The sequence below is a fragment of the Mobula hypostoma genome, chromosome 29 (assembly GCF_963921235.1).
Source record: "Mobula hypostoma chromosome 29, sMobHyp1.1, whole genome shotgun sequence".
NCBI classification, from domain to species: Eukaryota; Metazoa; Chordata; class Chondrichthyes; order Myliobatiformes; family Myliobatidae; genus Mobula; species Mobula hypostoma.
This window is the reverse complement of record NC_086125.1, coordinates 566,902-589,754: the sequence shown is the minus strand read 5'-3', so window position 1 is coordinate 589,754 and position 22,853 is coordinate 566,902. Positions and strand designations below refer to the sequence as shown.

Genomic DNA, 22,853 nt, shown 5'->3' with positions numbered 1-22,853 from the left:
TAGTCCTCCTGCAGTCAAGGTTCGATAAGAGTACCATTGACCTTTCTGAGCACACCTTTACGTTAACGTACTTCTCCAGAAGGGGAACTACAATGAACAAACAGACAGAGTGACCATGAGATTGCCGGCTATTGCTAATTTCTACATGGAGGACAACAAGGAGAGGGCTCTGAGTTCACTGCCCCTACACCCCAAATGCTTCTTCAGATACGTCGATGACAGATTCATAGTGTGGATTTATGAACTCCAGCCTCTTCAACAGTTCCTTGATCATCTGAACAGTATACAGCCAAACATTCAATTTATTATGGAAATGAAGAAAAGTTGTTCCTCCTGTTCTTGGCCATTCTAATACGATGGAAACTGGATGGTAGCATCAGACATTGTGTCTACCAAAAACCCATTAACATGGACTTGTACCTCAACAAAAAAGATAGAAAACAAAATTTTTCTATTTACAATGAACAGATCTGGAATGATCTACCTCACAAGGGGGCATAGCTTTAAGGTGCTGGCTGGAAAGTATAGGGAAAGTGTCAGAGGCAGGGCTCTCACACAGAGAGCAGTCAGTGTGTGGAATGTACTGCCGGGGTGGCGGTAAAAGCAGATACATTATGGACATTTAAGAGCCTGTTAGATGGGCACATGGATGAAAGAAAAATAGGGGCAATTTGGGAGAGAAGGGTTAGATTGATTTTGGAATAGATTAAAATATTGACACAACATCGTGGACCGAAGGGCCTGTACTGTGTTGTATTCTTCTATGTTCTATGTTCTAATGGACACCTGAATTCAAACTTAAGTACATTTCTCTCTATTAAAATCATTTTTGAACCTCACTTCTATATTTTCACAAGTTGTTTGGATTACCAAAGGGAAACTAAAAGCTTTGAAGAGACGTATCGATAGGCACAATGAATCACAGAGGACGGAGGGATATGGACACGGTGTAGAGAGGAGGGATTAATGTTTGGGTGTTTTTGATTTGCTTTTTATTGGTTCCGCACAACATTGTGGGCCGAATGGCCTATTACTGTGGGCTGTGCGCTAGGGAAATTCTAGGCAGATTCTAGAGTAGGTTGCATGGTTGGCACAACATTGTGGGCCGAAGGGCCTGTAATGAGCTGTAGATTTCTATGTTCCATGTACTGTGCTGTACTGTTCTATGTTCTATCTCTGAATTACTTATTAAATTAAAAATACATACATTTCTCTGACTTGACTGCCAGCAAATTTGCTGCACGACGCTTGCGTGTGTTTGGCTGTTGACACTTCAGCTCTGCAACAAATGTTTGAAACATTTTGAATTATTTGAATGTTAATTACAGGAATGTTGATTCATAAGTATCAAGTAGAACTAAATTTTACAAACACTAATGTACTCATTTTCCAAATGGTCTACGATTAAAACTTTCAGTTTAAGATAGCACTGGTGAAGCTCAGCAACTACTTGCAAACAAAACAAAGAGAATTCCCGACTACTTTATTAATGACACTAGTTTCTGGTAAAGTGCAATCAATAGCCTGTAACTCCCCTCTTGGAGTTGCGATTTTGTATGGTCTGTACAACCTGGCATTTTTGTGGTGAGAACTGAAGTTTTGAAGGTGCAGGACCGTTGCGGCATAGCATTTCTGGACCAAATCTAAATGGCTTGGTCTGGGTATGAGATTGGAGAATGAGCCAATTTTCTGGCCATTGCTGGAGCGTACTTAGAGGTGATTTGATGCAGCAGAACTGACAAGCGGCAGAGTTCAGGCCCGAGGGCGAGCAAAGACCAGAGGTTTGATCATTTTAAGTGCTGGACCGATTCGAGGCAGAGTAGGGCCCAGGTCCAAGATGTACTGAAGTACTAGGGCCCAGTCCCAAGAGCAAGGAACAACCTGAGGTCTGGACGATTTAAGCACTAGGCCAGATTGAAAAGGTCAGGGTGTTGGGGTCAGTTCACCTCACTGTTCTATGAGGTTTACTCATCTCTGCACTGAACTGAGGCTGAATCAACTGCTTGCTTCGTCTCTGTGGACTCACTTTCATAAACTATAGTTCTAAGTGCTATTTCCTTATTTATATTGTTTTTAAATTTGTTTTTTTTTCTCTCTAAACGTTGGATATTTGATGGTGTTGTTTTATTTTAACGGGTCTTATTGGGTTTCTTTATTTTGTGGTTCTCTGTAAGGAGACCATAAGACCATAAGACATAGGAGAAAAATTAGGCCATTCAGCCCATCGTGTCTGCTCTGCCATTCCATCATGGCTGATCCTAGATCCCACTCAACCCCATACACCTGCTTCTAGCCATATCCTTTGATGCCCTGACCAATCAGGAAATGATCAACTTCTGCCTTAAATATACCCACAGAGCTGGCTTCCACTGCAGTCTGTGATAAAGCATTCCACAGATTCACTACTCTCTGGTTAAAAAACGTCCTCCTTACCTTAGTTCTAAAGGGTACTCCCTCAATTCTGAGGCTGAGCCCTCTAGTTCTGGATACCCTAACCATAGAAAACATCCCCTCCACATCCACCTTACTTAGTCCTTTCAACATTCATTAGGTTTCAATATGATCCGCTAGCATTCTTCTAAATTCTAGTGAGTACAGGCCCAAAGCTACAAAACATTCCTCATATGTTAATCTCTTCATTCCCAGAATCATCCTCATGAACTTCCTCTGGACTCTCTCCAATGGCAACACAAACTTTCTGAGATACCCCAAACTGTTGACAATATTCCATGTGCAGCCTGACCAATGTCTTATAAAGCCTCAGCATTACCTCCTTGATTTTATATTCTATTCCCCTTGAAATAAATGCCAACATTGCATTTGCATTTTTTACCACACACTCAACCTGTAAATTAATCTTCTGGGAGTCTTGCTCAAGGTCTTCCAAGTCCCTCTACACCTCTGATGTTTGAACCTTCTCCCCATTTAGATAATAGTCTGCACTGTTGTTCCTTTTACCAAAATGCATTATCATACTTTTTTGCCCATTCTTTCAATTTGTCTAAGTACTGCTGCAATTGCATTGCTTCCTCAGCAAGACCTTCGTATCTTCCGTAAACTTTGCCACAAAGCTATCAATTCCATTATCCAAATCATTAACAAAGAATGTAGAAAGCAGTGGTCCCAATACTGACGCCTGAGGAAAACAGCTGGTCACCGGCAGCCAATGAGAAAAGGCCCCTTTTATTCCCACTCGTTGCCTCCTGCCTGTCAGCCATTCCGCTATCCATGACAGTATCTTTCCTGCAATGCCATAGGATTTTATGTTGTTAAGCAGCCTCATGTGTGGCACCTCACCAACCTCCTTCTGAAAATCCAGGTACATGACATCCACTGCCATTCCATCATGACGAACCTTGATGAATCCCAATTTGTATGCAGTATACATACATTGACAATTTACACACTTTGAACTTAGATTAAATATTAGATTTCAATGATAAAACTATCAAACAAGAAATAGACAGCTACAGCTGTTGCTGATACATTAGCTTCAGTAACCAAACAGAATCCTGAGAACGTGAAGCAAACTTAAAGTCTACAATCCGAAGATTGAAATAGTTGGAAACAGGATCAATAATTTACAAATGATGAAATAGCAAGAGGTAGACGTTATTTTCATAGTACTTTACACCTTCTAAAGCATTTACTTCTGAAGCAGGTCTCCACAGACAGCAATTGTGTCATGGTCCAGTCCGTGAAGTCCAGATTCCAGTTCATGGTCTGGTCCATCGTTCCTTATTCCAGGTTTTCTGGTTTTCCCTTTTTTCTGTTGGGTGCTTTAATTGAGGCAGCTGATTCACATTTTGGGCTGGCTACATAAACAGCTCCTTGGTTCAGCTTCAGTTGCTGGATTGTTCCTGTTCAAACCCCTTCTCTGCCCCTTCCTTCTGAAGCCTTGTCTCGCCTTGTCTCGCCTTGTCTCGCCTTGTCTCGCCTTGTCTCGCCTTGTCTCGCCTTGTCTCGCCTTGTCTCGCCTTGTCTCGCCTTGTCTCGCCTTGTCTCGCCTGTAACTCTCACCTGCAACCTTCGCCTACACTGCTCTCAAGTTCAATTGCTGGAGCAAGATAAGGAACTGTCTATTGTTGTTTTGAACTGTCTGTGTCCATGCCTTTGCTAGGTAGGTCTGGCTGTCGCTACCTAGTGTTGCGAACTGTCTCTGTGTCCATGCCTTTGCTAGGTAAGTCTGGCCATTTGCTGCTACCTTGTGTTGAGAACTGTCTCTTTGTACCCTTGCCTCTGCTGGGTAGGTCTGGCTGTTTGCTGCTACCTTGAGTGGAGAAGTGTCTCTCAGTGTTCTGCGTACGAGTCCTGGCCCTACGTCCTGCTCCCTAGGAGGGATCCTGACTCTGTGTGGAGCCCTGGCCCCAAGTCCTGTTCCCAAGGAGGGGTCCCCGCTCTGTGTTCCATGTCTCTGTGCTCCCGTCCCTCCCTTGGCCAAGGCTCTGCGTTCCCGTCCCTCCCTCGGCCAAGTCAAGGCTTTGTGTTCTCCTCCTGTGCTGGAGTTCCCTCATCTTGCCCAGGAGTCTCTCGTTCTGTCCTATAGCTTCACCTAGTCCTGTCTCCTAAGACCACATCATGCCTTCGCCTAGTTCCAGAGTCTGAGCCTGAGTCAAGACCCAGGTTCTGGGTCCTTGTCCAGTCTCTGGCTCAGAGTCCGAACCCAAGCCTCGTCATGTCCTCGCCCGGAGGGACCCAAGCCATGTCCAGTCCTGTAGCCACGTCATGTCCGAGCCTAGTTCCAGGGTCCGAGCCCAAGTCAAGACCCAGGTTCTGGGTCCTTGTCCAGTCTCTGGCTCGGAGTCCAAGCCCAGGCTCCTAGTTCCTAGTTCCCAGTTCCCAGTTCCTTGTCCAGGTCCCGCTTGCCAAGCTAATGCCCTAGCCCAAGTCTGTGTTCTTGTCCCAGCTCTCTGATCAAGTCCTGTTCCTAGTACTTCAGTGTCTGTCTTGCATTTGGGTCCGCTCCCAGCACCTCCATGTGACAAATTGATAATGCCTAGTATTTAAGTTATTTTATAATTGATGTTCTCCTGGAAAACAGAAGAATCCCAAGTTTTCTTTCCCAAAATGATTCAATAAGGTCTTTTACATGCATCTGAGGTGAGAGTCAGTGTTTAATATCCAATTCAAAATTTGATACCTCTCATATCACTGCACTGGAGTGTAAAACAGATCTGAAGCAGGGCTTAAAAGCAGAACCTTGAGAGACATCATGGATAATAGTTACAGGATATCAGAGTAAACCATTACCTGTCCTTGTTTTAGTCTTGACGTTAGTGCTCGTTACAAAGGCTAATCCTGCATCAAAGAAAACTCCAAGGAAATTTCTACCACTTCCAGCAGTGCAACCCATATCATTCTTCTCTACCACACTCCAGATCTGTGTAAAACAAGCACACACAAAGCACAATAAGCAAGTGTGATGCTGAAGTATATTAAATTCAATTAGCGGATAGAGTACTGTAGAAATACCACAGGCAAATGTATAATCATCTGTTGCTTCATATTCCAAACAAGAGAAAATCCGCAGATCCTGGTAATCCAAGCAACACACACAAAATAGTGAAGGAAGTCAGCAGATCAGCAAGTATCTATGGAAAAGAGTAGACAGTTGATATTTTAGGTTGAGACCCTTCACTCTTGAGTAATGGTGAAGTGTCTTGGCCCAAACCATTGATTGTTCACTCTTTCCCATAGATGCTGACTGGCCTGCTGAGTTCTTCCAGCATTTTGCGTGTGTTGCTTCATATTAGCCATTTCTTCATTTATTTTTATTTGTGTTGAGATATAGCGTGGAACAGGCCTTTCAAGCCAAACCATCCAGCCTTGCCCCAATTTAGTCCTAGCCTAATTACCAGAGAATTTATAATGACCAATTAACCTACTAACTGGCATGTCTTTGGACTGTGGGAGGAAACCAGAGCACCCAGAGGAAACCCAGTTGGTCACAGGGAGAACATACAAACTCCTTACAAGCAGTGGAAAAATTCTTCCCGGGGGGGGGGGGGAATTTGCTGGCACTCTATTAGAGCCTCTTATCTCAAATATATCTATCAAATCACCTCTTATTCTCCTTCTCCCTAAAGGGAAAATTCTTAGCTTACTCAACCCTTCCTCATAAGACACATTCACTAATCCAGACAGCATCCTGGTAAATCACTTCTGCACCCTTTCACATCCTTCCTATAATGAGGCAACCAGGACTATCACACCAGAGTGGAACTCTATATAACCAGAGTTTTATGGAGCTGAAACATTATCTTGTGGCTTAGAACTTAATCCCCTGACTAATGAAGGCCAACACCATACACCCCACAACATTTGCAGTGATTTTGAGGGATCTATGGGCATGGATCTCAAGATCTCTATATTCCTCCACACTGCTAAGAATCCTGCCATTGCCCTGTACTTTCCCTTCAAGTTTACCTTCCAAAGGGTATCACTTAACACTTTTACCCCATCTGCCACTTCTTAGCCCCCATCTGCAGCCTATCAGTGTTTTGTGTAACTTTTGATAGCCTTCTACACTATCCATAACACTACCAACCTTCATGTCAACTGCAAACATACTGATTCCTTGTCCATTCATAATGCAGGGGTCCCGAACAGGTTCTTATGAACCATTACTGGCCAGTAACCTACAGGCAGAATGAACTCTACAAACACCTTCCGCCTTCTGTTTCCAAGCCAATTTTGTGTCCGCACAGCAAAATTTCCATGCCACCTGACATTTTCCGCAATTAGGTCTCTTAAACCGTCACTGGTGTAGAGTTGTTACTGTTCAGCAAATACTCTGCTGTTTGGGTCTGTGCAGCAATGTAGCTGACCTTGCATTTTCCACAGTAATCTGCCATGTTCTCACACCCTCAAAAACCTGTTGTTAATGTCTCTTTATATCCTTCTCCCAGTCATTACAGCCAAATTGAGAATGATCCATTTATTTCACTCTTTGTTTTGGACCCCATTATAAATTTTCATCCTTTGTCGGTGGATTACTTTAATTCCACATGCTATATGCTTGTTAGCCAGTCTCCTTTGTGAGACTTCAAAAACCTCAAAAAGAAAATCTATATATGTATATTCTCTGCTCTCACCTTGCTTATCCTATGAGTCACATCCTTAGCAAATTACAGCGGATTAATTAAATATTGTCCTTTTATAAATCTATAAATAAACCCTGCTCAATGCTTTTATACTTTGTAAGCTCTTATTGCAGCCTTCATTATAGATTCCAGTATTTTATCTAACAATAAGGTGCATGAGTATCCATTTTCACAGACCCTCTTTTTAAAAATATTGAGTTCAGATTTGCAATTCATCAATCCATCGGAATAATTCCAGTATTTTGGAACCTAGAAGGTGTCAGCTAAAGTATGCATTATCCCTCACTGTTGCAGTCAGAGATTCCCACCCACTTCAAAATGATGTCAATCACACCCATGCAGAAAAGCAGGTGAACTCCTTTAACAACTATACCCAATTTACTGTCCGGTGCTATATCCAACTTACTGTGATAAAGTCCTTTCTGCGGTTGGTCATGCCTGGAATTAAATCCTGCCTGATCAAAGACCTGAACCTGCTACAGTTTGCCTACTGCCATCAGGAAGGAGGTACAGAAACCTGAAAGCACACACTCAGCAATTCAGGAACAGCTTTCCATCCGATTCCTAAACAGACATTGAACTCATGAACACTACCTCACTGCTTATTTTAAATTAACTATTTAATATACATATATATACTTACAGCAATTCAGTTGCTTTTCTATATTTATTATGATTGTATTGTACTGCTGCAGCAAAGTCAACAAATTTCATGACCTGTGCCAGTGATATTAAACCTGATTCTGATTCTGACAACAGGTCTACAGCAGACACAATCTCATTGGCTCCCCACTCAGCTTTCGATCACCTGAACAACAGCAATACCCATGTCAGGCTACTGCTTATTAATTACAGATTAATATTCAACACCATTGTCCCTATAGTATGGATCCACAAGCTTCAAAACCTGGACCTTTGTACCTCCCTCTGCAATTGGATTCCAAGTTCTTCATCGGGAGACCACAGTTAGGTGACAACATCTCCTCATCATTGAGAGTCAACACAGGTGAAACTCAAGAATACATGCTTAGCCCACTGACCTACTCTCTATATTCTTTATTGTGTGGCTAGGGAAAGCTCAAATAGAATACAGAACACAGAACATAGAACAGCACAGGAACAGGCCCTCCAGCCCACAATGTTGTGCTGAACCAGCTAAAAATTAAATTAACACCCCCAAGCACTAATCTCTCCTCCCTACCCTATGTCCATATCTCCCCATCTTCATCATATTCATGTGCCTATCTAAACATTTCTCAAAAGCCTCTAATGTATTTGCTTCTGCCACTGTACCACGCAGCACATTCCAAGCATCCACTACTCTGAGTGAAAAACTGATTTCTCACATCCCCTTTGACCTTCAATTATTGCCCTCTGGATTTAGATACTTCTACCTTCGGGAAAAAGATACTGCCTGTTTGCTCTATCTATGCCTCTCATAATCTTATAAATCTCTATCAGATTTTCCCTAAGCCGCCAAAGAAAACAATCCATTTGTCCAGCCTGTCATGCCCTCAAAACCAGGCAGCATCCTGGTGAACCTCTTCTACACTCTCTCCAAAGCCTCATAGTGGGGCAACCAGAACTGTATACAGTACTCCAGATATGGCCTAACCAGAGTTTTATAAAGTTACAATATAAACTCTTGACTTTTGAACTCAATGCCTTGACTCATAAAATCAAGCATTCCATAAGCCTTCCTCCTAACCACTCTATCGACCTGTGTACCACTTTCAAGGAGCTATAAACTTAAATCTTAGGATCACTCTGTCCAGCAACACTATTAAGGATCTTGTCCTTATAACGGCACTGTCTCCATGCATTACCCTTACTCAGCTGCAAATCCACACATTTATCTGGGTTAAACTCCATCTGTTACTTCTCTGCCCATACTTGTAACTGATTTATATCCCGCTGTATTCTTTGCCAGTCCTCTACACAACCCACAACTCCACCAATCTTGCTATCATTCACAACCTTCCTAATCCTCCCATCTACATTATCATCCAGGTCATTTATGTACATCACAAACAGCAGAGGTCCCAGCACAGATCCCTTCAGAACACCACTAATCACAAACCTCCAGGTTTAATAAGTCCCTTCGACCACTATCCTTTCTTCTATGAGCACTCAGTTCTGAATCCAAACAGCTAACTTGTCATGGACCCCAAGCATCCTAATCTACTGGATTAGCCTCCCATGAGGGATTTTTTCAAGTGCCTTATTAAAATCCATGTAGACAACATCCACTGCCCTACCATTATCAATCTCTCTCATTACCTTTCAAAAAACTCATACAAAAATTCAAAGTTGAAAGTAAATATATTATCAGAGTACATACATTTCACTATATAGAATCCTGAGAATCTTTTTAGGCAGTCCTACTGAGCAAATCTATAGAAGAGTAACTGTAAACAGGATCAATGGGTAACAAACTGTGTAAATGCAGATATAAATAAAGAGCAATAAATATAAATATTAAGCATAAACTAACAAGATTAAAGAGTCCTTAAAGTGAAATCATAGGTTGTGGGAACACCAGAAGTAGAATGAGTGTAGTTATTCCCTTTTGTTCGAGCCTGATGCTTGAGGGGAAGTAACTGTTCTGGAACCTGGTGATGCAAGTCCTGAGGTACTTGTACCTTCTACCTGATGGCAGCAGTGAAAAAAGAGCATGGCCTGGGTGGTAAGATGTGCTCAATGGTTGGGAGGGTCTTACTGGGACCCTTTGGATTTCAGGAGATGGAAACCAGACATTCAGGAGCCAGAAATCATTGGAGGATCAGAGATGTAGAGGGTCAGTAACTTTAAATTCCTGGGTGTCACTATCTCAGAGGACCTGTTCTAGGCACATCATATACTGGGCCAAATCCACTACCTTTTGTAGGACTTTCTGCTCAAGGGCATTGGTGTTCAGACCCCAGGCCATAATGCAGCCAGTCAGCACACTTTCTACTGCACAGCTACAGAAATTTGTCAAGGTTTTCCATGACTTGCCAAATCTCCGCAGACTATTATTTAAATGGGGAGAGAATTCAAAGTTCTGAGATGCAATGGGACTTGGGAGTCCTCGTGCAGGATACCCTTAAGGTTAACCTCCAGGTTGAGTCGGTGGTGAAGAAGGCAAATGCAATGTTGGCATTCATTTCTAGAGGAATAGAGTATAGGAGCAGGGATGTGATATTGAGGCTCTTTTAGGTGCTGTTGAGACCTTACTTGGAGTACTGTGGGCAGTTTTGGTCTCCTTATTTAAGAAAGGATGTGCTGATGTTGGAGAGGGTACAGAGAAGATTCACTAGAAAGATTCCGGGAATGAGAGGGTTAACATATGAGGAACGTTTGTCTGCTCTTGGACTGTATTCCTTGGAGTTTAGAAGAATGAGGGGGGGACCTCATAGAAACATTTCAAATGTTGAAAGGCATGGACAGAGTGGATGTGGCAAAGTTGTTTCCCATGATGGGGGAGTCTAGTATGAGAGGGCATGACTTAAGGATTGAAGGGTGTCCATTCAGAACAGAGATGCGAAGAAATTTTTTTAGTCAGAGGGTGGTGTATCTATGGAATTTGTTGCCACGGGCAGCAGTGGAGGCCAAGTCATTGGGTGTATTTAAGGCAGAGATTGATAGGTATCTGAATAGCCAGGGCATTAAAGGTTATGGTGAGAAGGCAGGGGAGTGGGACTAAATTGGAGAATGGATCAGCTCATGATAAAATGGTGGAGCAGATTCGATGGGCCAAATGGCCGACTTCTGTTCCTTTGTCTTATGGTTCATCCACGGCTTTTGGTTTGGCAATGTAAAGCAAGATTTTTATTGGCATGCACTCATCTGTGCAGGTTTTAATGAAGTCGGTAACAACTGTGGCATACTTATCCAGATTCTAAGATGAATTCATGAATACAGTCTAGTCCACCAATTCAAAGCAGTCGTGTAAGTGCTCCTGTGCTTCCCTTGTTCATACCTTCTTGGTCCTCACTACTGGCACTGCAGTCTTCAGTCTCTGCCTATACTCTGGGAGTGTAAGTTCAGCCAAGTGATCAGACTTACTGAAGTGAAGGCTTGGAATAGCATGGTAAGCAGTCTTGATGGTGGTGGTCCAGTGTATTGTTTCCTCTGGTACTGCGATTTGTTGATGATAATTATTTTGTGACTTTTACAAGATGACCTGGTTAAAATCCCCCAGAATGACCGTGAACGTGTCAGGGTGTGCTGTTTCGTGCATGTTGATCACGTTACTCTGATCATCCACAGCCTGTTTGTCATTGGCCTGAGATGGAATGTACACCACTACCAAAGTGATTGCTGCAATCTCCCAAGGCATGTAAAATAGCTGACACGTCATTGCAAGGTATTGCAGGTCTGGTGAGCAGAATTGGGAAAGCATTGATACATTTGTGCACCAAGAGAAGTTGATCATAAGGCATATTCCTCCATCTCAGCTTTTAAGAGACTCAACAGTCCTTTCCTGACGGTGTACAGTGAACCCATCAGTCTGAATTGCTACGGCCTGTACAGAAAGGGTTAACTAAGGTTCCATGAATTAATTTCCCTCTGGTTCAGCAATCTTGTCCTTCAGCCCTCAGTTGTGTTTTCCAGTGACTGTACATTTGCTATCTATATACGGTGTAGAGGTAATTTTACACCTCACTGTTTTAGTCTACGTATAAACAGTCTGAAAGAGGTTGAAGTTTTCTTACCTTGTTCTGCGCTATTTTATTCTTATTCAGTGCAAATACTGCTTTATCCACAGCAACAAGTCCAAACCTTGCCCCAGGATCCCCTGTCACTTTCAGGTCCAACTTATCTCCAGGTCCATATGCTTCCTTCTGTTCATGGGCAACAGAAACTTTCAGCTGGGAAAAAAAAGTAACAAAACCACATTGTCACAAATAGCAGATTACTTTTAAAACAGGAGTTGCTACTGGCTGCTATCAAATTTGGCCCTGCTTACTATATATCCCCAGAAATTGTGACTGGGGAAATGGGACAACGCTCAATGAATGCTGACTTCAAAATAATTTCCAAACTTGCAGCAACATGATTTGCAACAGGCATTCTTTTCCAGATTCCTGTCATCATTAATTGTCAGGTCAATGGGATCCCTAGTGTCCAGCACCCAAACAAAATATCAGTTTTGGCACACAGCCTATGACATTAATGAATTCTCATCAACAGCAAATTTGTAAGCAAAATATGAAATTGTTAATATATGTTTTACGTATTTTATATTGAGTTACAACTTGATTGAGAATGATTGAGAAGTTTGTATGTCATAAACATTAAGAAAACTTCTTTTGTTTCAGAACATCTTACATTTGGAATTATTCACATTAACAATTCACTTACACCTCGTGCTACAAAATAGAACATTCAGAGCATTGTAGTGATTTTAGTGCAAGACTAGTTGCAATTAGTATCAATTCCCATCAGTCCCAGTGACTTCCCTTAATTCTACTGAACTGAACATTTCAGATTTGCCCCCTGACTCAAATGAGTGGCAATATGGAGATTGTCAACATTACTGGTATCTGACAATGCCATCAACAATTGATGACTATCATTTCTTGGAATTCTGCTTCACCCCAATTGCACAGGGATTGGGTTTGATTTTGACTTCTCTTAAGATTTATAACATGAGCCATGATTCTTATTTTCAAATAATGTTTGTCAGCCCTGGATATGGTGAGCCTTGAGTTCCTAAATTTTAACAATCTATCACTCTCCCTGTTGCCGAAAATTGGATACTTACTGTTCCCATGCATGTGTCCTTTACATCAATCCACACAGAATCGGCGACAAATTCCACCTCTTGTCCATTTACAATATAGTAATAAGCTATCAGTCGGAATGATGGAATTAAGTTCGAGCTGATTGGAATTTGAATGGAAATTATTGATTGTTCCTTCATTATCTTCACTCTTCTGAACTTGACTATCCTCCCTTTGCTCATCAGCTGGTGACAAAATCAAAGCAACACAAACTGAGAAATGTAGAATTTTGTACGAATAGCAATTCTGAAGAAATGTACAAGATTTGTTTCAGATGGGGGCAGTACTGATTAAAAGCAGAGTCTGATATTTAATCTCATTGATTCAAATTGAATAAAACACCAAATACTTGTTTTGTAACAGCCTCAGATAAGCCACGTTTGATACATCAAGGGATATAAAAACAAAATGGAACAACTAGTTAATTGGCCCACATCTGGAGTATTGCATGCAGTCTGGTTGCTCCACGGTAGGAAGGATGTTGAGGCTTTAGAGGAGGTGCAGATGAGGTTTACCAGTATGATCCCTGGATTAGAGGGCATGTGCTATAATGAGAACTTGGACAAACCTGGGTTGTTTTCTCTGGAGCATTGTTGGCTTAAGAGAGATCTGATTGAGGTTTATAAGATTATGACAGGCATAGATAGAGTAGACAGAGAGTCACTGATTAGCTGTGTGGTTCAGCAACGAGATTCCCGACCTCACAAATGAATTTCCAAAATGATGTCAAATCAGCTGATTGAATAGTATGTAGAGGCACAATCAACAGTTCACCGATGATGTTTCCTTGCACGGTGACAAAACGTTTGCAAATAAATTGCCAAGAACAACTCAACCGAACCATCAACCACCCAAGCTACACATCTTCTGAATTATTTCCACCACCTGTTCTGACAGAACCGATCTTCTTTAGTAGTACTAAACATACAAGTGTGTTAGTGTTTTTGTCATTTTTAAATATGTTATAGCCATAGAAGACTTAGAAAAAGCAGGAGTGAGCCAGTTGGTCTCTTGTGCCTGCTCTGTCATTGAATAAAATCATACTTCTGTCCCACTTTCCTGCACTGACTTGATATCCATACATTCTGTTAATATACAAAATAATGTATCATTTTCTGTCTTGAATCTACTCAATAGTCATAAAGTATCAAACACAAAATGTGGAAAAAACTCAGCAAGTCTGGCAGCCTCTATGGGGAGGAATAAACAGTTCATGCTTCGGGCTGAGACCCTTCATTTTTGCATAATATAAACTACATGCCATAATAAATAAACATCGATTGTTGTCCAATAATGTCTTAGGGTTTTTACTGCATTTAAAAAGCTATATACAGTACTGCTACCCTAACCATATATATGTGGCTAAGGCTTACACTGTACCATAAACACATGTTTTTTTTTCACTGAGTGTTGTTGAATACAAAGTGAAGGACAATATAATATGGCAGGACATGCATCCATGTAAACATACCAAGTAGGTGAAGTATTTTATTTGCTCCTTGACTTGTTGATTGTCTGTTTTGGTGTTCAGAGTAACCAATAAATCATCACCTAGCTTTAGATTTGTTTGTGAAATGCCAATGTGCAGGTAGTTTGTTGAACCATTTTTGGTCAAATAGGGCTCTGCAATCATCCATGCAGATGCCTGTCGATTATGCGGAGTATTAGAAATTTCTGTTGAAACCTGCAACCAGAAAGACACAAGGGAAAATTAAATTCCAAATGCTAAGCACATGTTGATCCTCTGCCAATTTAACATAAGTGCAGAATTATCATCAATCATCCTCATATCTGGTGTAAGGTAATTCACAAAACACTTAAAATTTATTAACTTGGATGGTACCCTGAGGATCTCCTACAATGATCTCCTGTGGATGGAATGGTTGATTCTCAAAAACAACAACCATCTTTCTTTCTACAAGCAATGACTCCAGTTCCTGAGATGTAATCTCTTTAATTCCCATTGACCAGTTTTACCAGGGCATTTTAATACCATGCTCAGTCAAATGCTTCCTTGATCTTCTCACCTCAGGAATGCAAGGGGCATGGAACACCTGTAAGTAGGAAGGGACTGGACAAAGAGAGACTGGATAGAGTCAAAGTATGAGGGGATAACTTCAGTGGGGTAAGAGCAATAATGGGCCTACCAGGACAGTCTAGCATGTGGATCTTGGGTAAGAGATAAAGTAGGAAGTGAGGGATTGAGCCACTACCCTGTCCTGATGCAGATATTCAAGCTGAATAATCAGTAATTCTTTTCCTCCCGCAAGTGCTGTTAGACCCATTGAGTTCTTCCAGCAGATATTTGTTGCTCAATAATTCAGGTATTGGTTGGCATTTGACGAAGGATGTGAAAAAGTCCTGAAACAGGTGGTCATAGCAACATCCCAACTAGTTATCAGTGAACAGGGTACTAGTGAGTAAATTGCACACACACAATATACTGAAGGAGCTCAGCAGGTCAGGCAGCATTTAGGACTGGAACAGAAGATGGGAGACGCCAGAATAAAAATTGAGGGTGGGGGATATTCAAGACTTTTAAGAAGTTTATATATTTCAATGATACTTCTTCTCATTCTAATGAATATAATCTTTCTGCCTATTCAATCTTTCCTCAAAAACCAAATCTGATAATCCTTGAACTAATCTCTTGAATCTCATCAGGGCAAAACTAACCAGATGCACTTGCCCAGTTTTTTATAAAATAAAATATTTCTGCGTGGTTAGAAAATGATGTTATTGTAACCAAAGTGGAAAATTTAACAAAGTGTGTAACCTGTCCTGGAATGCAAACATTCAGCACTATTCCTGGATGTTACTCAGTCCCATAGCATTTGCTGCATACAGCACTCTCAACTCTGATAGATCTGTTACAGAGAGCATCGTTGTGAATTCTTCACTCATCTCTTTAGAAATGGTACATATTAGGCCCTGCTGTCACTGATGGGGAGGATATTTTGGAAAGTATTAGCTGATTATTGTCATTTATCAGTTACAGCTCTCTGTAGTTTTAGTCCATTGAATTTGCTCAACAGAGAAAGAGCTCCCTTAGTCCTCAACTTTCTCCCTTCCAGTCTTTACATTCATCCTTCATTATGTTTGTCATTTCTGCTTACCGTAGTGGGATGCGACCCCACCCCTTTCTGCTTTCTGCAAGGACCACTCTCTCCATGACTCCTTGGTCGGCTCAATGGTCCACACCGAACCTTCCCCACCCCCTGGCACACTTACGCTGTAAGCGTAGGAGGCGCAACACTTCTTTCTACAACTCTTCCCTCACCGTCATCCAGGGACCTAAAAAGATCTTCCAGCTGAGGCAAATATTCACGTGAATTTCTTTCAACCTTGTCTAGTACATTTGCTGCTCTTGGTATGGTGTCTTCTATAAGTAGACTAGGTGACCAATTTGCAGATCAACTGTGCTCTGCCTGCAATTTCTATCCTGGACTCTCCTGGTTGCATGCCATTTCAACTCTCCTTCACATCCACACATTGATGTTTCTATTCTTGAGCTTCTCACTGTCCAGGTAAGGTCCAAAGAGATGTAGAAGAATAACTCTTCACATTCAGCCGGCATAGACTAGAATCCAATGTTATGAACATCATAGTTTCCTGTCTAACTTCCTCTCTCTCCCTCTCATTTTCTATCTCTCTCTTCGTCTCTCAGAATCAGAATTAGGTTTAATGTTGTGAAATTTGTTGTTATGCTGCACAGTACCATGCAATACATAATATACATATATAGTTAAATTAAATAAATAGTGCTAAAAGTAGAAAAAAATTGACGTTCACTGTCCATTCAGCAATCTGATGACAGAGGGGAAGAAGCTGCTCCTCAATCTTCGAGCGCGTGTCTTCTCTATTATTTACATTTTGTCCCTATATTCTCTCACTCTCCTTCTGACCTACTCCTTCCTTTTCCAAGCTCACCTCCAGCCAACCCATCACCCAGCTTTGTCAAATTCCATGGCTGGATCAATTCACCCATCACTCACACGACTTTCCCACAAGGTCTCCTACTGCTTTTCTACCTGTTTTAATTGCCCATCATTTCTTTCTTATCTGGTTTCTCATATTGTTTTCTGACTAAACAGAAATCAGCACTTATAACATCTTGTGTTTTCACCCATTTCCCTTCTGTTACCAGTGCTACTTTCAGCCTCACTTCTACCCGTCTAGCTCCATTTGCTTTTCTGTTCTCAACTCTTTTCACCTGTTAACCACTCCATTTCCTACCTCTACCCCTTCACCTCTCCCATCTGCCCATCTATCATTTCCTAGCCCCTGCATCACCCCATTCCTTCTCTTCCTCTGAATTCTCAGATCTGCTGTAGAGCAGCAGTCCCCAACCACTGACGTGGACCGGTACCGGGCCACAAAGCGTGTGCTACTGGGCCGTGAGGAAACAATATGAGTCAGCTGCACCTTTGCTCATTCCCTGTCACGCACTGTTAAACTTGAACATAGGGTTGCCAACTGTCCCGTATTAGCTGGGACATCCCATATACTGGGCTAAACTGGTTTGTCCCATATGGGACCGCCCTTGTCCCATATTTCCTCTGCTACGGTAGAGCATTCCTATGAAACCTTTTGTGCCGAATTGGCATAAACTGTGGAAGCAATTACCATTAATTTATATGGAAAAAAATTTTGAGCATTCCTGGACCCAGAAAATAACCTAATAGATCATACCAAATAACACATAAAACCAAAAATAAATAACACTAACATATAGTAAAAGCAGGAATGATATGATAAATACACAGCCTATATAAAGTAGAACAGGAAGATGAAGGCAAAACTGATTTGTGGGGAAAAAATCAGCACATACGCGCATGCGCACACAGGTGCCCGTGCAAGGCTTCATGGTCATGGTAGTCTTTCCAGGGGTAAAGTGTCCTGGGATTTGACTCAAGCAACACACATGTTGCTACACATAAAAGTTGCTGGTGAATGCAGCAAGTCAGGCAGTATCTCTAGGAAGAAGTATAGTCGACGTTTCAGGCCAAGACCCTTCGTCAGGACTGATTTGACTGCTACTTTTGTCCCTTATTTGGGAGTGAGAAAGTTGGCAACCCTAACTGTAAAAGACATGTTGAGGTGAGTTTAACCCTACCTGAACACCCTCCCCCCACTCCCCCACCCCCAGTCAGCCGGTCCACAAGAATATTGTCAATATTAAACCAGTACATGGTGCAAAAAAGGTTGGGGACCCCAGCGGTAGAGTCCTAACCAAAACATCGGGCATTCCTTTCTGTCTACAGATGCTGTCTAACTCACCAAATTCTCCAAAAGTTTTTTTTTAACTGTTCATGAATCGTTGTTCTGCATTGCACATTGAACCAGTGTTAGTTCCTTGGCTTGATATTGAGGGGTATGCCAAGCCAAGAGTTGCAGATTGTGATGGTATACATTTCTGCCACAGAAAATGGTGCAAATTACCTTATGAATGCCCAATTTTGATTCCATTTGCAAATTTAAACAGTCTAAATGGTTCTTTACTAGGATCTAGTAAAGAATCTCTTCTCAGGCTTTAGCCGTGTACTGTACAGGTATCAATTTTAACCGACATTTTGATTACAAACTCTGCCATCTTCATCAGCGATGATGCCTGGGCATGCCTAGTCTGGTGCTATTTATACCCTCAACATCCATCCTTCCTAACTGGTTAGTCCTCATCCAATTAGGTGTACACTGTCCCACCTTGTTTACAATCAAATTCCATTTCTTACTTTGAGTAAGACTTTCATCTTTGTTAAAATTCTTATGCTCTAGTTTTATTACAATGGCTTCCTTCACCTGGCAGTCCCAAAAACACAGTAGATTTGTGCCACCAAAATCAATCCCATGACCATCGCGATTGCAATATTCTGTTACCACCGATTTCTCTGGGTAACCCAAAAGTATGCACGTCCTGTGCTCCTTGATGCAGGTATTGTCCAGACGGGATGCATGGAGGTATAGATCCAATCAGGAGGGACAGACTACGGAGGTATAAATACCACCGGACTAGACGTGCAGGCATCATCCCTGATGAAGGTGGCACAGTTTGTCACTGAAACGTCAGTTAAAATAAATACCTATGTCTGGCTGGGGACCTGAGAAGAGTTTATTTGGTTCTTTACTAGTTCTATATACGAAAACAATTCAGATAGCCAATAACTCATGAAGTTCTATTATTGTATTAAGTAACCATGTTGAAGTACATAAAGTTTAAAATAATTATAAATATAAGTTGATTCATTGGTTTCACAGGCATTTGCTCTGTCTAAAGAGAAAATGATAATGGTTTGTTAATGCTGCACACTGGGTTTTAAGCTAGAATTGTGTGGGATGAGAAACAGAGGGCCAGAACAGTTAGTGGAGAGATTGTGAAGGCAGGTGTTGGTGAGACCTCAAACAAAGTCAGGAATCAAAAGACTGTTCATGGTGCAACTAGGTCCTGCTTCTGTGCTGTACTTCTCTATTACTCTAATAAGGTGAAGTTCGACAAAATAAAAAGTGCAAGTGATACATGTATGTGATGCATAGCCAGAGACCAGAGGTTCAACATAGTTAGTTAGTAGAAGATCCTGCAGAGTACCGATGTTACGATCTGGAATGTGCTGCCCACAGTGGAGCTGGAGTCCAATTCAACAGTAACTTCCAGAAGGGAATTGAATAAATATTTGAAGGAAAATAATTAATAAGGCACATCGAAAAAGGAATAGGACAAGTTGAAAAGAATCAGCACTAGTACAGTAGGAAAGAGTCCTCTATTTCATTATTTCATTCCATGAATGTATATTGAATGCCTTACTTCTTACATTTATAAGTAAATTCTTTTGTCCTCCAAATGTATTAATTGTGAGCTTGGCAGTTCCGTCATTGCGTGTTTCTGATTTGACAGCATCTTCATTCTCGACCTTCACGGGAACTCCACTGGCTGGGGAACCATCAGGATGTACGACAAAGACCTCAGGTGAATAAAGAACATGTAAATGAATATTCTTGTTGGATTTAGTAAGCATGTGCCACAAAGTTATGAAAAGGAAAGAACAAAGATGAAGAAAATGGGAACAACTGTACCATCAAGTCAAAGGGCATCCCAGGCTTGTAGTATCTGGAAGTTTTGGTGAACAAGATTGTATATGGGCTGACAACTATTTTTATGCCAGTTTTTTCTGCTACTACAAGGTCAGTTCCTGCAATGATTTCAAACAAAATAAAGAAAAATACATTAGACATTTTGCACAATGGTATAGGTGGAAAATTTATGCTCCTGGCCAGCTAAGATGCAATAACGGCATTGCTATTTTAAGCAACACACATCAAAGTTGCTGGTGAACGCAGCAGACCAGGCAGCATCTCTACTAAGAGGTACAGTTGACGTTTCAGGCTGAGACCTTTCGTCAGGACTAACTGAAGGAAGAGTTAGTAAGAGATTTGAAAGTGGGAGGGGGAGGGGGAGATCCAAAATGATAGGAGAAGACAGGAGAGGGAGGAATGGAGCCAAGAGCTGGACAGGTGATTGGCAAAGGGCATACGAGAGGATCATGGGACAGGAGGCCCAGTGAGAAAGACAAGGTGGGGGAGAAACCCAGAGGATGGACAAGGGGTATAGTCAGAGGGACAGAGGGAGAAAAAGGAGAGTGAGAGAAAGAAAGTGTGTATAAAAATAAACAACGGATGTGGTACGAGGGGGAGGTGGGGTATTAGCGGAAGTTAGAGAAGTCAATGTTCATGTCATCAGGTTGGAGGCTACCCAGACGGAATATAAGGTGTTGTTCCTCCAACCTGAGTGTGGCTTCATCTTTACAGTAGAGGAGGCCATGGATAGACATGTCAGAATGAGAATGGGATGTGGAATTAAAATGTGTGGCCACTGAGAGATCCTGCTTTCTCTGGCGGACAGAGCGTTGGTGTTCAGCAAAGCGGTCTCCCAGTCTGCGTCGGTCTTGCCAATATATAGAAGGCCACATCGGGAGCACCGGACGCAGTATATCACCCCAGCCGACTCACAGGTGAAGTGTCACCTCACCTGGAAGGACTGTCTGGGGCCCTGAATGGTGGTAAGGGAGGAAGTGTAAGGGCATGTGTAGCACTTGTTCCGCTTACAAGGATAAGTGCCAGGAGAGAGATTAGTGGGGAGGGATGGGGGGGACGAATGGACAAGGGAGTCGCATAGGGAGCATTCCCTGTGGAAAGTGGGGGGGGAGGGGAGGGAAAGATGTGCTTAGTGGTGGGATCCCGTTGGAGGTGGCAGAAGTTACGGAGAATAATATGTTGGACCCGGAGGCTGGTGGGGTGGTAGGTGAGGACCAGGGGAACCCTATTCCTAGTGGGGTGGCGGGAGGATGGAGTGAGAGCAGATGTGCATGAAATGGGGGAGATGCGTTTGAGAGCAGAGTTGATGGTGGAGGAAGGGAAGCCTCTTTCTTGAAAAAAGGAGGACATCTCCCTCGTCCTGGGATGAAAAGCCTCATCCTGAGAGCAGATGCGGCGGAGACAGAGGAATTGCGAGAAGGGGATGGCATTTTTGCAAGAGACAGTGTGAGAAGAGGAATAATCCAGATAGCTGTGAGAGTCCGTAGGCTTATAGTAGACATCAGTGGATAAGCTGTCTCCAGAGATAGAGACAGAAAGATCTAGAAAGGGGAGGGAGGTGTTGGAAATGGACCAGGTAAACTTGAGAGCAGGGTGAAAGTTGGAGGCAAAGTTAATAAAGTCAACGAGCTCAGCATGCGTGCAGGAAGCAGCACCAATGCAGTCGCCAATAGCAACGGCATTGCTATTTTAATATGGTTTGTGGAAGCTTTTACAAAATAATAATTTTATTTTTAATTTTTTGTTTAGAGATACAGTGCAGAACAGACCGTTTCGGCACAATGAGATGCACTGCCCCGTAGCCTGCCTATTTCAAATCAAATCAAATCAAGTTGTTTAATTGTCATTCGGATCATACATGGATACAGTTGAATGAGACAGTGTTCCTCTGGGGGTTCAGGTACATAACATACATTTAAAATAGTGAGAGAGAAAAAAAACACATGCATCATTAGGTAAGAAATCATATGTATAGTCCAAGTCCCTGAGTGACAATGCAAATTGATGGTCGGGCTTCTGGCAATCCAGCCATTCCTTCCAATGGTCGAACACTGGAGGGAGAGGCCAGGTCCCAACTGAGCACAGACTACACACTACACTGTCTCCAGTATCGTCTCACCTGGACTGCAGAGCAGGCGAGCCCACTTGAGGCTTTGTCCTCATTATAACCGAGGCTACACTGCTGTCTCGTCGCCTGTCCCACCACCAAACAATACCTGCAATATCTCACAGGGTCTTGCGATTGCAAGAGAAATGCTCAAGACAGTCACTCATGGTTATACTGCACACTAATTTCATGCACAAACTCCGATGTTCTCCAGTAGCAGGCAGCAACACAGTCTACACCCAGGTTAGCTCCTCCAAACCACCTCAGGCCCATCAACCAGCTTGTCTTTCTCATGGCCGAGCACTGGCTTCATCTTCTCTGGCCTGTCCATTGATTTCTCCTTCTCTCAGTCAATTGACGGCTTCACCTTATCCCAGCCATCCGCCAGCTTCTCCATAAGACATAGGAGCAGAATTAGGCCATTCAGCCCATCATGGCTAATATTGGATCCCATTCAACCCCTTACAATTGCCTTCTTGCCTTGACCAATCAGGAAACTGTCAATTTCCACCTTAAATCCTTTCTGAGAGATGGGGCTCAAAACTGTGGACAATACTCGAAGTGCAGCCTCATATTTCATCTTTTCCCTTCTTCTAGTTTTTCAATTGCTTTTTGTTGGATTTTAAAAGCTTCCCAATCATCCAACTTCCCAGAGAAATTGGCAATAGCAGAACATTTCATTCACAATGGCCATAGGATTGACTTTAAAGACAGAAAACTACTGAACCATGCCAATAGTTTTTGGGACCGCCTTCTGAAAGAAGACATTGAAATAAAACTGGAGGAAAA

At 42.2% G+C, this 22,853-nt stretch overlaps 1 protein-coding gene across 4 annotated transcripts in view; it reads right to left on the bottom strand.

The window, feature by feature from the left end:
* LOC134339484 (complement C3-like) overlaps positions 1-22,853 on the bottom strand; it is a 168,295-nt gene that overhangs the window by 99,539 nt on the left and 45,903 nt on the right. For all 4 annotated transcript variants that reach the window (XR_010016409.1, XR_010016411.1, XR_010016410.1 and 1 more), the window contains exons 10-16: positions 19,940-20,055; positions 19,678-19,827; positions 14,343-14,555; positions 12,853-13,056; positions 11,801-11,956; positions 5,251-5,380; positions 1,208-1,279 (exon numbers count right to left, since the gene is read on the bottom strand). Coding sequence is in view for 1 of the 4 variants with exons in the window: in XM_063036036.1 (XP_062892106.1) it covers positions 1,208-1,279; positions 5,251-5,380; positions 11,801-11,956; positions 12,853-13,056; positions 14,343-14,555; positions 19,678-19,827; positions 19,940-20,055 (1,041 nt within the window). In the remaining 3 variants the exon portion in view is untranslated. The remainder of the gene's footprint in view (positions 1-1,207; positions 1,280-5,250; positions 5,381-11,800; positions 11,957-12,852; positions 13,057-14,342; positions 14,556-19,677; positions 19,828-19,939; positions 20,056-22,853) is intronic.